This window comes from Stegodyphus dumicola, chromosome 2 (assembly GCF_044657685.1).
Source record: "Stegodyphus dumicola isolate Sdum_Otavi_A_Nest chromosome 2, ASM4465768v1".
Taxonomy (NCBI): Eukaryota; Metazoa; Arthropoda; class Arachnida; order Araneae; family Eresidae; genus Stegodyphus; species Stegodyphus dumicola.
The window spans coordinates 59,117,548-59,138,446 of NC_140769.1; the positions used below are offsets into that span (position 1 = coordinate 59,117,548).

At 32.2% G+C, this 20,899-nt stretch overlaps 1 protein-coding gene across 2 annotated transcripts in view; it reads left to right on the forward strand.

The window, feature by feature from the left end:
* Positions 1-14,581, forward strand: part of LOC118193365 (uncharacterized) — a 93,167-nt gene extending 78,586 nt beyond the window's left edge. For both annotated transcript variants that reach the window (XM_035364446.2, XM_035364445.2), the window contains exons 2-3: positions 11,363-11,732; positions 14,235-14,581. In XM_035364446.2, coding sequence (XP_035220337.1) covers positions 11,374-11,732; positions 14,235-14,334 — 459 coding nt within the window. In that variant the 5' untranslated portion in view covers positions 11,363-11,373 and the 3' untranslated portion in view covers positions 14,335-14,581. The remainder of the gene's footprint in view (positions 1-11,362; positions 11,733-14,234) is intronic.
* The last annotated feature ends 6,318 nt before the right edge of the window (positions 14,582-20,899 follow it).

The window sequence follows — 20,899 nt, forward strand, 5'->3', positions numbered from 1 at the left end:
CTGCCTGAAATGTTCATTAAATTAAAAAAAAAATTATCAGATCTTGTTTAATTTTACCTTATTTATTTCAAAGCGTCACGTACTATCAATCTTATTTAATTTTACTTTATTGTTACGCAAAATTAATTTCATAAATTTTGTGCTTAGAATTTTTACCGTTTTACCAAAGTAAAGATGTTTGTACAAGAATTACGCCTGAAAAAAATGCGCGAAATGCAGTAAAAAGTGCTTTAATGTGATATATTAAATCCTATTTGGAAAAAAACTGTGGCTTTCATAATCTCATCACTATACAATGTATCACATTTAATTATTAAAAAGAGTTATGTGGATACAAACGCCATAGGTTTCAGTGTTAAAGTAAACCAGATCGTCTCTACTCTTTCTTGCCGACATGTCGGTGACGCGCGCCCCGCCCACTGGGTTAGTCTATCTCTAACAAGGCATCATGTTATAAGGTCCATGTAGAAATTCATGTTCATTTAAATAACATAATCTTCCACCGAATATGGGTATTTGGAAGCCCTAATTTGGAATTTGAAATCTGTTTTATTACCGATTTCATATTTTGTAACATTTCAACGAATTTTTTATTAACAAACTCAGCGATTTCAGAGCGAGCAATGGCAAAACTATACGAAAAGAAAACATTTTTATCTCCAGCGCGCGAGACTTGTGTATCGAAAATTCTAGAGATATGCTCTTTTAAATATATTGTGATATTGCTGTTGAATTCAATTTTATGGTTTAAGTGCTATTTAATAAATAAAAGTAACACACAAAACGTTAAAAAAACGCCCTTTTGGGCGTAATATAAAATTTGAAAGCTTTAAGATTTTTTTTTTTTTTTAAATATTTCTATTTTGAAAGAGGTGGGGAAGGTGTTAAATTAAGAAATATAGTTAAGTTTTTAATATTCTATAATAAGAACTCAGATTTTAACACAATTTAGAAATTTGGGAAAAATATTAAGTGTCTTTAAATATTAAATTCTAAGGAATAAAAACAAAGTTAGGTAGCTCCTGGACAGGTAAATAGTCAAAAGTATTTGCAATGTGATACGGTTAGAAAATGACCATATGATCATTTTTGAATCATATGTAATACGTTCTGAATTTTCTGTACACTATGGTTTATGCAGATATGTAATAAACATAAATGGATTACAGTTATATAACCTTAATAGGATGAGATACAGCCTTAGTACGATGAGAAAAATTTCAAATGATTATATTGAATATTTTGAATAATTTAAAAATTCTGAATATTACAGAAGTATTTTAATACCTTAAAGAGTATAATTCCTTACTGGATCATTAAAACATTGTTGTAAATACCTGTACGCTAAAACAGGAGTTCCTCACGATAATTATTTAGAAAGTAATCCCGCGTTGAGTGACATCTATTTGCATTTTTAGTGACACATTACATCCATGGCATTTTAGTAGGTTGCATTCATGTCACTCCATTATATTAAAATTGCAATGTATTATTACATGAATGTCGCAGTGTGACTTCACAACAATGTGGCACCGCGGCTACACATCGAAGTCACAGTATGACTTCCCAGCAATGTCACAACGGGACTTCACATCAAAGTCCAACTGAGACTTCACATCAACGTAGCAATGTAACGTCGCAAAAAGCGGACATTTAGCCATACCTACAACGTTACTGCGACATTGAGATCGTTACAGTGTGACACGTTTGCAATATCACAACGACGTCGCCGTACTGCTGGAGGAATCTCAAATTGTTTTTGAATTTGACGTAGTTGGATCTGATCAAATTTGTACTAACGTACAAAAATTTAGTTATAAGAAGCTTTATAAAATAGTTAAAAGTAAAGGCATTGAAATAAGTGATTATTTAAAAGATAATTAATATGTGGAAGACATCCAAGTATTATTAAGCGCTGATGCTTGGGCGAAAATTGTAATATCTGAAGTGGTTTCTGTTAAAATGAACTTAGTGGCAGTCAGGACCACTTTAGGATGAACTCTTTAGGTAGCAGTCACTCAGCTTCTGTTTTTTCCAGTTTCAATATTACAATGAGATGCTCTGCCGAAACATCGAAATTTTAGAAGTAAGAAACACTGGGAACTTTGGAGCCCGTTGAAAGAAAAAATAAAGAAGTCGTCAATTTTTTTTTTAAACACACTACTAAACGGAAGGATGAAGGTACTGTTACGTGGTACATCTTCCATGGATTGATAGTTGCAATTCCTTACAATCTAATTGTAATGCTGCTGAAAAAAGACTTCATAATGCATCGAAGAGATTGAGGAAGTAAACAAATTTCAAATAATTTGCCAAATGTAATTAAAGACTGGTCGAAAATGAGAATCTTTTAAACTGTAACGGAAGCAAATGTTATTGAAAGGGCTCATTACTTACCACACCAAACTCTTTTAAAAGAATGTAGCAGTATGAAAATTAGGCCGGTATTTGATGCATCAAGTTTAGAATGAATTTATACAGTCGCTTTATCTTCTGATAAGGCAAATATTGTTGGATTTAGACACTGGAGAGTAGATTTGGTGTTTGCTGCTCCCCATTTCTTTTTTCAGCATGTACAAATGACTTGTTTAGAAAATCCACCTGACATTTAAGCAAGGCCGCAGTAAAGTTACGAGGCACATTCTACATGGACAATTATTTTACTGTTGTCTCTAAAAGGAAGAAATTGAATCGCACATTAATGAAGCCGCAGAACTAATGTCTTCAACTGGGTTCAACCTTAGATATTGAAAAAGTAGTTTATATTTAGATAAAGGCCCAGAAAATATGTTAAGCCTTTAGTGGTACCGTCCATCTGTGAATTAGGATGACGAGTAGCATCTTGGACTCGTCTTGAACACCTTGAACGGAAAGTAAGATTCGTTCTCAAGACGAATCTTACTTTCATGCATTCAGAAAGTTTTTGATCCTACAGGAGTTTCCTCACCAACCCTTCTTATTCCAAAGATTATTTTGCAGAAGAATTCGAAATTAAAGTCTGACGGGGGGGAATTACCGGAAGGCATTCAGAAAGAATTCAGTAAATGATATATATAAATACATTTCTTGAATGATTGCGAATTCCCAAGAGGCATTTTCATTGATTCTATAAGTCGCTTACCCATCTTCCTGTGATGTAAGCAAATTAGAGTATGGTGCCCGTACATTTCTAACAGAAGAAAATGAAGAAGTTTTTTTTAAGTCTCATCCTAGCAAAATTCCGACTTGCACTTTTGAAGGAGATCATTTTACCGCGGTTTGAATTTATGGCTGCACTTCTGAATGTAAAGTTATATCAGTTGGCTGTTAAAAGTTTGAACAGTATAAATATGAAAAACCCATTTCTGGTTAGATACTTCAGGGGTTTGGGCGTGGCTAAAGAACAAAATTATTGGTCTGTTTGTGTAGGAAACAGAATTAAAGAGATTCAAGATTACAATAAAGCAGGATGCTGGAAACTTACACCTGGCATCTTAAACCGTGCTAATTTATTGTCAAGAGAATGCTATCTATTGCAACTCCTGAAATCTCAGTGGTAGACAGGACCGAATTTCTGAAGAAACCTCCAGAAACTTGGCCTTCAAATGATCCTGATTCTGATAAGAAAGAAATCGACAAAGAATGACTTCGAATTAACATTTCGGAGAAATATGCAACGGTTGAAACCATTCTATCTAAAGTTGCATCTAGATTTTCGAAATATTCCATGACAGTACGAACTATTGCATGGATGTTAAGATTTCAACCCATTTACCTGAAAAGTGAAAATCGGCGAGATAATATATCCTTTGAAGAATTTGAGAAAACAGAAAAAATATTATTTTCCCTTATAAAGATGCTTTTGATGAAAAACGAAAAAAGTCTGGCCTGAAAAATCTTTAGGTTTTCGTTGATGTAGAGGGAATTTTTAAAATGAAATCTCGAGTTTTGGAGTCTCCAGATTTACAGGAATACACAATCCCTATACCGTTACCTTCGAAAAATGGAATCGTGGAAAAAATTATTGCACAGTTACAGTTACAGCATAAACATGCTGGAACACAAACACTTCTAATTATTCTCAGAGAAAGAGTTTGGATTGTCAGATAGAAAAACTGTGCGATTTGTGGTTATCTTAAAGGATATGTCACATGTCAGGAGAAATGCATTTAAGGTCATAAGTACCTCTTCCTCCTTTCCCTGGAGACAGAACACTAAAGTGACAAGAATCGATCTCGCCGGCAGTTTTTTTTTTTTTTTTTTTTTTTTTTAAAGAGGATTTAAAGGCTTAGATAGCAATTTTCACGTGTGCACATTTTAGGTGTATTCACCTTGTATTAATCGCTTCCTATAGCATCAACACATTTATAGATGCGTTTAGACGTTTTATTTCAAGAAGAGAGATCGAGTTGAAATCGTGTACTGGGACAACGGTTCGAAATTCTTAGGTTTAAATAGAACTATTAAAAAAAAAAAAAAAAAAAGGGGGGGGGGACAGTTTTTAAATCTTGTTAATCCAAGGTACACTGCGGGGGGGGGGGACAAGGACAGTTCTATATCTACCGTTCTAATGGGCCGATTGACGAAATTCAAATTACATTTTTCATGTCTCGAAAGCGCTACTTAGAGTATACATTAGATTTATATATAGCATCATTCTAACATAGGTATTTTGACACAAAATCAGACTTTTTCTGAAATGACATGCTATTTTTTCCATATTTCAATTCTATGACTCAAATTATGCCAGACTACCAAGTTTTGTAAAAATCGCGCGAGTAGTTTTTTAAAAATTAGCTCTTAAAATTTTAGCTCCTCAATATTTTAAGTGAATTTGGTATATGTTTTTCAATATCTCATTTTTTAAGACACAATAACACGCCGAATAAATACTAATTCAGAAGTCAAACAACAAAAATCAGCGTTATATTTACAAAATTTTCAATTTTCTGTGAAAATTTTGTAAATATAACGCTGATTTTTGTTGTTTGACTTCTGAATTAGTATCTCATTTTTTATTAAACCTTTTTGATTCTTCCTTTGGCATTTCCAAATTTAGGTTCATTCCAAATAAAATTCACCTATTTTTTTATGATTTATTAAATAACTTTTATAACTTTTTCGAAAAAAATTTTGAATTATAACCTATAGCATTTTTACCATCATCACCAGTAGGTGTATTTCTAAGCATACCTTACCATTTTACCACCAGCAGGTGTATTTCTAAGCATACCTGAAAAAATTAGACTTTTTTATTCAAAATTTTCTAAGATATAACGAATTTGCATATCTGAGCAGTTTGAAATTTGGCATCTTTTTTTTGAGCGATAATAACGCCAAATGCGATTCATGAATTTTGTTAAAGTGAATTGTCACAGCTATTGTTAACCTTAAATTTCAAATAAATTTTTACGGAGAATTAATTATACGATATTTTTTTCTTTCAATGATGCGTAATAATATTTATTAATACTATATGAAAAGCTACTTTTTTAAAATTATAGATAATATTATTCAAATTTTTAATATTTATTTAAAATTCCTTTCTTTCTTCCTTCCTTTCTTTCTTTCTTTCTTTTTTTTTTTTTAAATACTTTGCTTGATATTGAAAATGCAACACCAAGAAGGAGTGGTCAGAAATTTATGCAAATTTTAGAGTAGACGCACGTCACTGAGTTATACGAATGATGTGAAATGCGCGGCTCTCCGACGCACGTGAAGTAAGATATAAGGGAAGGAACGTGCAGAATGGGCAATATTCGTGTCCTTAATTTCTGCCAGACGAATTATCGAAGAAAGTTGGTTTTTGTCCCGGAGGATAGGAGAGAATGCCAGGCCGCCGTCAACGAAGGCACTTCCGGCAGATAGACTATTTTACGAGGGGTATGGTGATCGAACTGAGAAGGACGGGTTGGTCCTTACGTCAAATCGCAGCTAATACCCACATGGATGCGAGCACGGTGCATCGGCTATGGCGAACATGGTTGGAACAAGGAAATGTGGAAAGAAGGAGGGGTGCAGGTGCAGCCAGAGTGACGTCAGCACGCGTGGATCGACGTATCCGCCAACAAGCTGTGACGGTCCCGCAAGTCACTTGTACCTCGATTCTGCAGCATGTGCAAGATACCCTAGATGTTCCCATGTCGACCAGAACCAGTTCCCTTCGATTGGTTGAACGTGGCCTGCACTCACGGCGTCCGTTAAGAAGACTGCCGTTGACCCAACATAGACGCCAACGTTTAGAATGGTGCCGGACTGGAGCGATGTGGATGACAGAATAGCGAAACGTCGTGTTCTCAGATGAGTTACGCTTCTGTATATCCAGTGACAGTCGCCGCATACGTGTGTGGCGTCGACGTGGAGACAGATCTAATCCGGCAGTAACTGTGGAACGTCCCACAGCGCGACAACGTGGCATAATGGTTTGGGGCGCTATTGCCTACGATTCCAGGTCACCTCTAGTTCGTATTCAGGGCACTATGACGGCCCAACGATACTTGGATAATGTACTGCGGCCGGTGGCTATCCCCTACCTTCAGGGGCTGCCTAATGCAATCTTTCAGCAGGATAACGCCCGACCACACAGTGCTCGCATCTGCCAACATGCTCTGCAAAGTATACAGATGCTTCCCTGTCCAGCGTACTCTCCTGACCTGTCACCAATCGAACATGTATGGGATGTGATTGGACGCCGTTTGCAGACTCTGCCCCTGCCTCGTTCAGAAGACGAACTGTGGCAAATGGTTGAAAGGGAATGGAGAGACATCCCTCAGGACACCATCCGCACTCTTATTGACTCTATGCCTAGACGTTTTTCTTCGTGCATCACTTTCATTACTACATCCGACGCCGTTCTCGCTCTGTCCGACGCCGTTCTGAGCCGACGCCGTTCTCGCTCTGTATTTTGGCTATCATTTTGAAATAAAGATCACTTATTGCTGCTTGCTGTCTCTGTCTTTTTTCCAAATTTCATCACTTTCTGACCACTCCTTCTTGGTGTTGCATTTTCAATGTCGAGCAGTGTATCTGTAAGAGTAAATTTTTACCTTTATTTTATAAATTTAAATTATGTCATAGAACATCATATCGTATCATAAACGGAACATCACATCTTTTCTCAGTCAATGTATTTTAAGATTCAGGAATTTATCCAGAGACGTTAAGAGGTATTACTCACGCCTTTTTAGCGTGCCTTCGTGGTATAGTGGACTGCATGCTCGATGCCTATTCGAGAGGTCCGTGGTTCGGTTCTCGGCGAGGGTATTGTTCATTTTTCATTTCCCCTGCTGTCCCCCAAAAATACCTAATGTCTCTACAGTGGCGCCTGAACTAAAAGGTGGTGGAAAATGATTCTTCACCACCAGGATTTGGCGACTAGGTCCCCTAATTTCCAGATCATTTAAAAGTATATAAGGTATTTCTCCCGCCTTCTTAGCGTGCCTTCGTGGTATAGTGGTCTACACGCTCGGCGCGTATTCGAAAGGTCCGTGGTTCGATTCCCGGCGATGCAATTGCTCATTTTTCAAGTTTCCTGCTTCTAAAAAATCCTAATGTCTCTAAAACGTATATGGATATCATCTGAAGACTTTTCCCTCTTGATGAAAACAGTCTTTCCTTTCATCTCATGCATTCAAAATGCTTAGCCTCTAAAGACTGATAAAGACTCTGACTAAATGGCTTGAATTAGAGTATTAAGTTGCGGCAAAGCAGAGCTATATGCCTAAAAGGAAGAATGCTTCCGTGAAGAACTTTCTAAGGGAAACCAGCTGGCATACACGTTACACGTGAGAAAAAACAAGAAAACGCCCATGCAATCAGCCCGTTTGCCGGGTTCTGAACCCCGGAGTGAACTACCAGTATTCAGCGACTTTACCGTTCGGCCGTTTGTGGGCCGTTTTGAAATGGAAGGCGATACATTTATTTAAAATCAATGTCAGAAATACCAATATGTTTCGAAAAGTTGAATGCTTTTTAATATACTTGCAAAGCCTAAAAATAAAAGAGCAAGCCATTGAAAAGAAAAAATAAATTTTTTTTATTTAAATTTTTTAAATTTTATAATATTTGATTCTTGCGATTTCAAAAATAAAATATTTGACTAAAATATTAAAATCATCTAAGAAATGAAATATAGGATGATAAAATTGTGTAAAGCAATGGGAGCAAATTTATATTAAATATATTTAAAATGCGCAATTCGAATGAATGAATAGAAAATTTTAAAAGAATTACCTGAAGAGACAATGCAACACAAAAAATTAAAATAAAAGTTTAAAAATTCAAAATTTACCTAAAATAATAACTATGACTAAAAAAAGTATAGTATAAAGAAAAGTATAGTATAAAGAAAACTAAAAAAAGTATAGTATAAAGAAAACTATTTAAAAAAAAAAATAATAAACGATGCACCTTTTATTTAAACCATGCAATTCGAATGAGTAAATGGAAATTTTTAAAACAGTTGTTTGAAAGAAACTATTCAACTTAAACAATTAAAATGAAATTCGAAAAAGAAAAAATATATTAAAAATAATAACATAGAAATATAATATAAAGAATATTATTTGAAAGAAAGAACGATGTGGCTTTTCCTCTCACGCGCAATGTAAAAAGGAAAAGGAAAATAGGTTGCCCTATATTAAGAAGTTCGCCAAGTGAACTATTCTTGACGCAAACTAGATAAAAAAAAAAGCGCCAATATAAATGTTTGAATTTCCCACCAAATTTTACAAAAGTAAATATCTAGGCATAATTTGAGTCGTAGAATCGAAATATGTAAAAAAATTGGTATGTCATTTCAGAAAAAGTCCGATTTAGTGTCAAAATACCTATGTTAGAAGAGTGCTATATATAAATCTAATACATATCCTAAGTCGCGCTTTTGAGCCATGAAAAACGCAATTTGAATTTTGTCAATCGGCCCTGTAAAACGAGAGATATAGAACTGTCCCCCTTTTTTTTTTCGGAGTGTACCTTAATGAAAGTAAACTGGAAATACAATTCTCCCACAGCATTATGGTGGGAAGGATTTTCGGAAGGTTAATACGAATTTTAAAACTCCTTATCTAAAAAAAATTTGAGACACGCTAGTTTAGGATATGAAGAGTTCCTTACCCTTTTGTGCGACTCGAAAGTTCAATTAACAGAGTATTACACGTACGTGTCCAAAGAATCAGAAGATTTGATGCCTTTAAAACCCTCTGAGTTCTTACACAACTTAAAGGGTAGCAATGTGTATGATCTAGATGAAATTTCTTACGTGAGTAAAATAGAAAGATGAAAATATTTACAACAAGTTAGAGAACTTAGAAACCGTTTTAAGAAGGAATATCTAAGCTTTCTTCGAAACACTGTGAAAAGGAAGAAAGGAATAATTAAAGGGAATGACATTGTTTACATTGGAAATGATAAAAAGAAACGAAAAGATTGGATGTTAGCTCGAGTACTTGAACTGCTCTCAGGTAACGATTACGCGTCTTATGATACGGAAAACCAAGGTCCGTATAGAAAGTTCTTTGTACGGACCTTGCTTTCTACGGACCTTGGCTGAAAACATCCTTTGTAGTTAGGCCAGTTTAACGCCTCTTTCCCCTTGAATTAGACACTAACTCGGAATTCTTCCTTTCAAAACTAGTAATGTAGAAAAGAATCAAATTTCTCAAATAGAAGAAAACGACGTTCTTTTAAAGAACAGGTATTAAGAACTTTTAGAAAAACTCGTCAAGGTAGAGAAGTGCATCCTCCCTCCACAAAAGCTAAACTAATGAATTTTATTGATAATTTAGAACTTTGTGAACTTTATTGATAATTCAAAATTTTGTGAACATTATTTAATGTTTCAAAATTCCCATTTTGCTATGTGAAACGAATGTTGAAAATGAATGCTATTGTATCTCTTTAAATTTATCTTTTGAAAAATGGCAACAAACAGTTTGTTTACCTGGTTAATCATCATGGCAACGAAAAGTTTGTTTACTTGGAATATCATGACAGCTTAATAAAGACGTGAGCCTTTTCGAACTCCGTTTTATATTTAATTTATTGCCTAACATCGCAGTATTTGAAAATCAGCAAAGTGGCATTTTATTATTTTAGGTCCTTTCCCCATAACGCCTAAAAATAAATAGATAACAATTTGCCAATATCCTTGGACAATAACTGGTGGTGCTGTTATGTCAAGGGAAAGTCTGAAAGAAGGGAGGCGGAACCCCAAAATTTTCTGTGGGGAAAAGTGCAGAATCACCCACTGCTTGGCGCGTTTTTAAGAATTGCACATATTCGGCATCCATGTACACATCAACCTATTTTCACTTAAAAAAGCATCCCAGAATTGCACAAAAATCGCATTGCACACTCCTTTGACTTTATCCATGTACACATTGACCTATTTTCAGTTAAAAAGTCAAAGAAAATTGATAAACTCTTCTTACTCTTGTAAAAAGCGCCAAACAAATAAGTGGACGATTCTGCACTTTACCTCTAACTCTTTGTTTATTATTCTTTCTCAATAGTCACCTACATTTTTATTTTCTAAACATTTATTCTAGAATGTAGTGCCTTATATTCAGGGTGGTTTTGTTTACGAGTAAATATGGTATGCTTTTACGCTGTTTATTATGATAGTGATTAGTCATCAGCGAACATTTTTTAGATAAGTTTATTGATGGCGCATTGCATTGCCATCTATCAGTCTAAGTGCTGAATAAACTGTATGCTAAAAATTGATGTGATTTTTAATAAAAATAAGTGGCTGGCAATGTACACACTATTTACACCTTCATATCATGGGTGATTGAATATGCTAAACACAGGAAGTTCTCTTTATGACTAACTTAACTATGGCCAGTTTCTCTTAGGCAGTCCCTATCAAAGCATTCTCATTGGCAAATAGCCCTAGAGTGTTTTTTTTTTTTTTTTTTTTTGTATTCAAATAATCCAATACTATGCATCTTACTCTCTGCGTATAAATTAGCTTTAACCTGATGCTATTAGCAAATGAACAAGTAATTGTGAAAATTATGTGGAAAATAGTCTATCAGATGAAATCATTAAGTAATTCAAACCATTCAACTACTTAAGTATAAGAACAGTATAAAAAGTATAAGAATAGTATAAAAAATTGATTGTAAATTTAGCATATATATATAGAATCAACATTAATTGGGGTAATATTAAGTTATCCGTATGTTTCACAGTAGAAAACTTGGCATTTATTTTAATAGAATCATCTTTTCACAATGAGTTATTAATTCTAAATCAAGAAGCTCTCTTGTGATAACTGATCTGTTTCAAGTATAATTATTGCATCGGTTGAAAGGATTTTAAAATAATAAACTGTAGTGCAAAATGAAAATAAAAGAATTTTTTAATTTGTTATTTTTAGATATTTAAACAATGTCAGATGTTCAGAAAGACACAGAATTAAGCCCAGCATATTCGTCATCATTCTCTAAGAACCACAGCATAGTACGCAATGAGGAACCCAAAAATAATAGGCAGCCATCTCGTCCACCTCCACGTCCGCCACCAAGCCAACCATTTTACCCTGGTACTCGTAGGGTTATTCAAAAACAGCCAAACTCAATAATTCAATCTCAAGAGCCATATTCTAAACCAACATTTCGGGAACATCCTGCAGAATCATCTGTTAACCATTCTGATACAGAACTTTTGTATCACCAAAAGGAAAAACGTGTAAAGAAAAAGACTGAAAATAAAATGAGAAAAAGTACACTGAATAAATCAACATATAAGTAAGTTATTATCTTTACATAGTTGATATTACTTTAATATTAGAATTTATACTTTAATGTTTAAGTGTTGTAATTTATATTAGATAAAATAAATGCAAGAGTGCATGAATATTAGATGAAAATGTTTGTGTAGATTTTTTTGTTACTTGTGTATTATTAAGACTTGAAGATTCAGTCAGCACACGTAATTTAATGATAATCTGAATGCAATTTCCTTTGGTTACCGCATAAATAACTATCGCAGCAATCTGGTTGACTTTTCCTTTTCTTATTTCTGGTAGATATTGGCTAGCTGTTGATCATAATATAGATTTAAAATGGAACAGTAACAATAAATAAACCGTATAGTTTAAGTACTTGGCAAATCCCGGAGACACAAAATAATAATAGAATTATAGAAATGATTATTATTATTATTGTAATTTATATTTCTAATAAAATAAATCTAACAGATATGAGCCTGTTGTTAAATTTATGAAGCACATTTTTGAGAATGAGAATGCTTAATCTTATTATTGATAATTAATTATGATTATTATTTGAGAATGAGAATCTTATTATTGATAGTCACCAGTTTTGATTAAATTTAGTTTATTTGATAGTGATTGATTGTGACTATTTTTGATTTTTTTTAATCAAAATTAGTGATTTTTGATTAAAAAATGTACTTGTAAACATTTTTTGTTTGTAAAATAATGAGAGGTTAAGGAAAATAATTATTTGATGCAAAATGGCACTTCAGTAGATTAATCGGAGAATTTTTAAGGGATTTTACCATCAGTAAATAATTTTGATCATTTTGCTATGATGTGCATGAGAGCAAAACTTGTATGAACTGCTACTTCATTGGATTAAAAAAAAATTATCATTGTAAATCCGATTTCAGAAACTAGTTTCTTCCCTCAGTTTCCCTTCCAATATCTCAAATTCAATGATTCATTCTGTAATGGCAGTGTTAATTTTATTCTTTTAGAACGGATTCAGCTGGAAGGAACCTACTGGGCAGGCTGAGTCTAATACCTTATGTTACTGACATAATTAATAATAATTAATGACATAATTAATATACATATCTATTTTCTGTCACTTCAGTAATGTTGAAAATGGGCGTCTTTTAACTGTACATCGTGGCAATACTCTGCAGAAGACAGTTTGGTGTGATCTTGATGTTCTTGGCATTAGGAAAGATACAATGCTTGATGACATGAAATCAGCAGCTTGTGCCGCTGATAGTATGCAATTGACAGTGGAACAAATAGAATGCAGATTTGTAGTACACAACATACCATTACTTGCTATGCTCTTGGAGGCTCTGGTGTTGATTCAATTCATGCCATTGTTGCTGCTCTCTGATCAGTTTGTGCATCTTGGAGATTCTCCACAAAAGCCTAATTATCAGTGACCAAAAGTAGTCATAGTTTGTTAATATTAGTACATCTTTACAGAGGTAATCAAGTTACACCATAGCTTCTGAATTTATAAAATTGTTTGACATATCTCCTGGCACATTTATACAATTTCCACAGTATTTAACTACTCTCTGGAAAGCTTTGGCATAGAAAGATTTACCACTATGTCTGAACCATCTGGGAGAGCCTTCTTCACTTTATAATCAATGCTGAAATGTTGACTCTTAAAGTAATATTTTTGTAGGGGTCCTGTATATTCATTACATAACTTATCATCAGATTGCACAAAGAAAGAATATTTCAGTGGGAATGCTGGATATAAATTCAAAAAAATTAGATTTTTGATATGCTCTTCGAATAGTAGTTAGTTCATGTAGCATGTTCATGTGTTCAAATGTTCTGCTTTTGACCTGCGCAAAGCAGCTAAAAATTTCATTGAGTTCAGAGGAATGTTCTGCTTCTAAAAATGTTTCCTGGAGATCAGGATCTCAACATTGATGAAGAATTTAAACTTTTGAAAATAAAAAGCACTTGATTTACATAGACTGGCAGTTGAAAATTTTGCTTCATATTGCATTCTAGCAGAACAGGAGTCTGAAATCAAAAATTTTTAATCTATATGGGTATCATGCATTTCATTTTAAAATAACTATTTATATGAATTTTGAGCCAACACATTTGGCTATTAATTTTTCATCGTAACAATTTCTTAAAAAATATTTTTTCATTTTGATTTTGAGAGCCATTTCATAAAATCCAGAAGCAAGCCAGGTGAACATTACAGTCAAGGAATTGTGACCAGTGAAACTAATTATTTTTCACTAGATAATAATAGATAATCAAAATATAGCGCAAGAAATCATTTGTTGATATTGTAACATTAAGATTCTGCGGTATCATATTCTATTCTACCAAACACTAAAGCAGTTTGAATCAGCTTTTAAAGCAAGAAAATTCAGTTACAAATTTAAAATAATATAAAATGAATTTTAAGTCAATCTATTGATAGAATTTCAGGTTATATATTTTATATGTAATAGCTCTATAATCAAAATTTTTGTTTAGAATTATTATTATTATTCTTTCTTTTTAGACCAAAAGAAAGATTAATGAAAAACCCTGAAGAATCCAAGAGAAACTGTTGTTGTATTTGTTGGGTAAATCTTTGTTACGAATTATGTACTCAGGGATAAGTTAACATTTAAGACATATTAAAATGCTTGTTGCTTTCCAAAGCATCTTAGTAAATGTTAGCATAAATCTAAAAGTCTGCACTTTTAACAGTTTTATAATTTTGATATAGAATATTTTTAAGAATAAAATATACAGAATATGAGCAATTTATATATATATTTGTGTACATAAGAGATGCTTCAATAACTGGATATATTATGTAATTCGAATTTGATATTTTTATGTTAAATAAAATTTTTAAACTTCTGTCTTAGATTAAATTAACTAAGGAAGAGAACACATGGTTATTAAAGGTTTGACAATTTATATTCGGATATGCCGATAAACTTTGAATAAGCTTTAACTTATCTATTTTAAACACTGACATAATCTAATAAAATAATAATTATAAATAATAACAATAAAATATAAAATTGGAAAAAAAATAAGCTAAGAATTAATTTCTTAAAAAAGTTAGAAATCTTACTCTTAATCTATTCAATATATATATAGAAATAAAGAAAAAAAATTAGAACCAATTTTCAGAAAGATCAAAATTTGAAATTTTAAAAAATCCTATTTCTTAACAGCATTAAATTCACCATTAAGAAATTTCTAGGCACCTTTTACAATAGTTTTATACTGCAAAAAACTACCATTTGAGTCTCTGGCGATTTTTAAAGTATATTAAATATTTGGAATTTCATATATTAGTTTTAATGTTCTCACTTTTTTCTGCTTTTCTTTGTTCTATTTAATCATTTTAATTGCATTTTTTTCAACATTTTAATTGCAATTTTGTTTTAAATTTAAATTTCCGTTTTACTTCAGAAGTGTTTGATTTTTTTTTACACGTAGGAATAACTCTTTTTTTCTCTGTTTAGTTCACATTTCAAAGTGTCAGAATGTTTTTGAATTAAAAGTTTTTCTTTAAATTCAAAATTCGGTACTTACGGAAAATCCCGTTGACCATTTTTGCCTATTAAAGAAAAGACGCAAAACTACGCGATTTTTCGCCAAAAATCGAAAAGTCTTCTTCAAACACGCTGGGTTTGGTGTAACCTTGATTACAAGTGTTAGTTATTATTCTTGAGTAGACTCCTTTTTTTTACCCCCTTTATCACGCATTTTCGGAGGGGGGGAAGATTAAACTTTAAGACTGCCTACTACAGAAGAGCGAAAAAGAAGTATTTCGCGAGACTTACAGTTAGTCACAAAAGTCTGCGTACAGACTAAATTTTAAATTAAAAAAACACTTAAAGCATAGAAAAATGTATTTTAGTCATTGCAATTTTTTCTTCTATTAGCTAAAATTGTAAGCTTAAATAAAAAGTAAATAATATCAGTGTAATACTTTTTACATTTTTTCAAAAATATATTTTGTCAAAAAAAACTCAATTCCCTTCAATAAGTCTGCGTACACTTTCAAAAAAAAAGCAAAATATAAGTTTTTTACATTACTTCAATACTTTGCAGGATATCCTTTATTCTTCAAAACAGCTTGCAGAGGTCTGGGCATTGACTGAACTAGTTTTTCAGTGTCATCCGACGTAAATTTCGCCCATTTTTCCTGCAATTTACTAATTAGCTTTATTCGCGACGTAATATTGTGTTTTCGAATTCGTTTCTCCAATTTTGCCCACAAATGTTCGATTGGATTGAGGTCTGGTGACTGTGGATGAGTACGCAACTGTCTTGGAGTGTGATAGAGGAGATATTCCTTCACAATTTTAGCTGTATGTTTCGGGTCGTTGTCTTGTTGGAAAATAAAGGTATTAGAAAGGTTTAAATTTCGAGCACTGTCTCGTAGATTTTTCTTCAGAATATCCAGATAAACATACTATTCATGACTTTATCAATAATGTGAAAATTTCCAACACCTTTCGACGACATACACCCCCATACCATCACACCGCTAACTCCATGTTTGACAGTTGGATTTAAATTTCTCAGATTCAGTTCTGTTCCTGGTTTTCTCACTACAATAGGTTGGCCATTAACTTTAAATATTGTAAATTTACTTTCATCGACCAAATTACATTGTTCCAGAAGTCCTGCGAAGAGTTTAAATATGTTTTCGCAAAAGCAATTCTTTTCTTCCTATTTGTCTCGGAAATGTATGGCATAGACCTAGGTTTGCGTCCATGATAATCGGACTTTCGCAGAACTTTTCGTACAGTTTCAGGAGAAATTTCCTTGTTGCTAGTTAAAAAAATGTCTTTTCCAATGCTTGCAGCAGAAAGTTTAGAATTTTGTTTAATTCGTAAAAGAATTTTTCTTTCTTCTCTCTGCGTTAGCTTCTTCGGTCTCCCACATCTTGGTTTTACAGCAAGACTACCAGTGTCAAGGTAGTTTTGAATAACTCTTTGCACACTAAAAAATGTTTTTCCAATGATTTTACCAATATAACGAAGCGTTTTACCTTCATCTCTCAATTTGATAATTAGTTGTCTCGTAAATAAAGGAATTTCTTTATTGGTTGTCATTTTCGTCAAAGAAAATAGAAATAGCAACTTCCAATCAACGTGAAATTTGCTTCGGAGGTCAATGACCTTGAAAGTGTAACCTTCTTTGAATTCTCAAATTTGAAGTTTAAAAGTTAGATAAGAAATCCCCCGCCTCCTTCGCGTTGTACGCAAACTTTATTGGCTTTGATTTCTGGCCACTTATCTTTTAAAAATTAGTGTGCATAAATTATTAAATATGAAAATATTACAGTTAAATAATTTCAAAGTCCCTTATTGAAACTAAATATTTAAAAAATAAAACTTTAAGAAACTACCCTTTTCGCACCTTAAAATTTGGATTTGATATTACTTTTCTTGATGTACGCAGACTTTATTGACTAACTGTACATTTTCTTGCATTTACTCGCGAAAATTAAAACCTAGCGAAAACAATTGCTTTTACAGTATATCTCCTTAATAATAAAAAAAAATAATGGAAATTTTTAATGAATTAATTAAATATAAATAAATGATAATATAATAAATTTGAAAGAAAAATAAGAATAGAACGTTTTTACTCCCTTGTATTTAGTTTTTTTTTTTCGGGGGGGGGGGGGCGCCGTCTCTTGTGGTCGACGGGATTTTCCGTAAGTACTCCAAATTCTTTGCTTTGTAGCATTAAATTCCCCATTTGGGAGATGGCTTTCTCGACTACGGTTTTTAGTTTCCCCAAAGAGGCCAAACTGTCAACCTTAGGCGTCTCAGCTTCTAACGGTTATTTTTATTGTTTCAAACTGGTGTTTTAAAGGAAGTTCTTGCAAATTATGTGTAAAAATGTTTGCTACATTGTAGTTTATTTTCAATTTTAAAGAGCTTTTCACTGAAGGTTTTTTGATATTTTCTAACAATAATGGGTAAGTTTTCAATTTTGGGAATGCTTCATTTTAAAGTATGGAAAATCTTCATTAATGGTTTTACTTTATATTTTTGCCATTTGCTTTGAGGAGGATCAGAGTTTCAGGTGAACTGTTGAGATTAAAAAATATATTGGAATGGTTCATCAGCTAATTCTGCATGTAGAAAAGCAAGGAATTTTTTTATGGAAGAGGAATTGTAATTGAATATAATCAATATTTCTTTAGTAAATAAATTGTTCTAATATAGGTATTTTGACACAAAATCAGACTTGTTCTGAAATGACATGCTAATTTTTTTCCATATTTCGATTCTACGGTTCAAATTAAGGTATCCGACTTTGTTCGATACCCTAATTTTGAAAAAGTGTACAAATAAACTAATTTTTGGTGTTAATTAGCAGAATGCTACCTAAAATGATAAAAACAATTTATAAACATATTATTAAAATGTAATTTTTACTTTTTTGTCCCGTTTTGGATCAAAAATGTATTCAAATTTCAGTATCACGAGATTAATTCCCTCAAAATTATTTATCAATATTTTACTTTTATTTTTTTCACTTATATTTATTAAAGCATCAGGTATAAAATGGACTAAAATATAAGCAAAATGTCTATTAAATGTACACTGCTAAAAAAAAAAAAAAAGGGGGGGGGACAGTTCTATATCTCCCGTTCTACTGGACCGATTGACAAAATTCAAATTGCGTTCTTCATGTCTCGAAAGCGCGATTTAGGATATATATTAGATTTATATATAGCACTATTCTAACATAGGTATTTTGACACAAAATCGGACTTTTTCTAAACTAACATACCATTTTTTTACATATTTCGATTCTACAACTCAAATTACGCCTAAATATGAAATTTTGTAAAATTTGGAGCGAAATTTACGGAGAAATTCACAAATTTATGTTGGCACTTTTATTTTCAGTTTGCGCCAAGAATAGTTCACTTGGCGAACTTCTTAATATATGGCAACCTAGTTTCCTTTCCCGTGAGAGGAAAAAAGCCACCATCGTTCCCTTTTTCCAAATAATATTCTTTATATTATATTTTTAATTATAACTGTTATTATTTTAAGTAATTTTTTCGGTTAATCTTTGGATTATGGTAACTTGGCGATTTTTTGGCGAAAATTTGGCTACCAACTCTGCTACAGCAAACTTTTTTTTTTTTTTTTTTTTTTTCCTGCCACCATTTTGTTTTCACGAAGTAAAGACATGTTTCTTTTCTTTTTATTTACTCAACACTTTTTCCAACAATCTGCTATCCGAATTACACTTATGCTAGAAATTTTATGGAACAAAACTGCTTAATCATGACAAATATTAACTGCCAAATTGGGAAAAAGTGCAGAATCGCAAACTCCTTGCAGAGTTTTACAGAATCGCATATACACATAAACCATGTACACGTCGACTTATTTTTACTTAAAAAAGCATCCCAGAATTGCACAAAAATGGCATTGCACACACTCTTAACTTTATCCATCTACACTGCTATTTTCTCATAAATTACAAAAATTTGCACGAAAATGCAGAAAAATTTTGTGAATCTTTAAACTCGGTAAAAAGCACATATATAAAATTACCTGATTGCGAAAAAGTATATACCCTTTCCAAGGATGAACATTTCCACGTATAAAATAAATAAAATATCCAAAAACTTTTACCTCTAAATTATCTATTATATTATAAACGTCACCAACGAATTTATACCGCAAACATTAAAAATGGTTACAAATACTTAGTGTCAAATATTTAAATTATTTCCATACACGTTTACTTCAACTGAAACGTATACCAAATTGATACAAACATAAAATTCACAAAATAACTATCATTTAATTACAATATAACTAAACCATTTACACGTCGACTTATTTTTACTTAAAAAAAATCCCAGAATTGCACAAAAATGGCATTTCGCACACTCTTCACTATATCCATGAACACTGCTTTTTTGTCATAAATTAGAAAAATTTCACGAAAATGCTTGAAAATTTTGTGAATCTTTAAATCCGGTAAAAAGAACATATATGATGTTACCTGATCGCGAAAAAGTATATACCCTTTCCAAGAATGAACATTTCCAAGTATAAAATAAATAAAATATCCAAAAACTTTTACCTCTAAATTATCTATTATATTATAAACGTCAGCAATGAATTTATACCGCAAACATTAAAAATGGTTACAAATACTTAGTGTCAAATATTTAAATTATTGCCATGCACGTTTACTTCCACTGAAACGTATACCAAATTCCTACAAACATATACTAATTCACAAAATAACTATCATTTAATTAAAATATAATTAAATTAAAAATCACTACTTAAAATATAAATAAGCACATACATTAAATTAATAAAAATTAAGTTACAATCCTAATTACTTTAAACTAAATCATTGCTAATAACAATTTTCCAATAATACCATATTACTTTATTTACTCCTTACATTTAGAACAAATGCATAAAAATAATATCCTCAAATAATTAAAAATACTAACTTACCTAATATTTTTTAACAGTTCAAGAATTGGATAAGGCAAGCAATTTGATTTTTAAAATCATGCAAAATTCCGAATTTAAAGAAGAAATTAGACTTTTGAAAGCAGGGAAGAAATTGAATCTCAGCAGTAAAATCCTGAAATTAAATCCTTTTCTTGATAGAGAAGAAATCCTTAGAGTCGGTGGTAGAATCTGTAACTCGAATCTTTCAGAAAACACAAAGTATCCAATCATTCTTCCCAAAAGTCACCAAGTTACTGAATTGATAGTCAAACACTTTCACGAAGTGAACCTTCACGGAGGAGCCACATTAACATTATCTGCTCTGCGACAGAAATATTGGATCGTTGATGGCCGAGAAATTGTAAGAAAAATAATTTGGAAATGTATAAAATGTTTTAAAAATTGAACAAGCACATCCAGTCAGATAATGGGCGACCTACCTGCTTCTCGCGTATTGCCGAATAGAACATTCTCGAATACAGGACTAGGTTTTGCAGGCCCCTTTTTAATTAAAGCTAGGAAAGGAAGAGGGGGAACGAGATATAAATGTTATGTTTGCCTTTATATATGCTTCACCACAAAGGCCATTCACCTAGAAGTAGTCAGTGATCTAACAACTGAAGCATTCCTATCATCTCTGAAAAGATTTGTGTCGCGCAGAGGAAAACCCAAAAAAAAAAAAAAAAAAAAAAAAAAA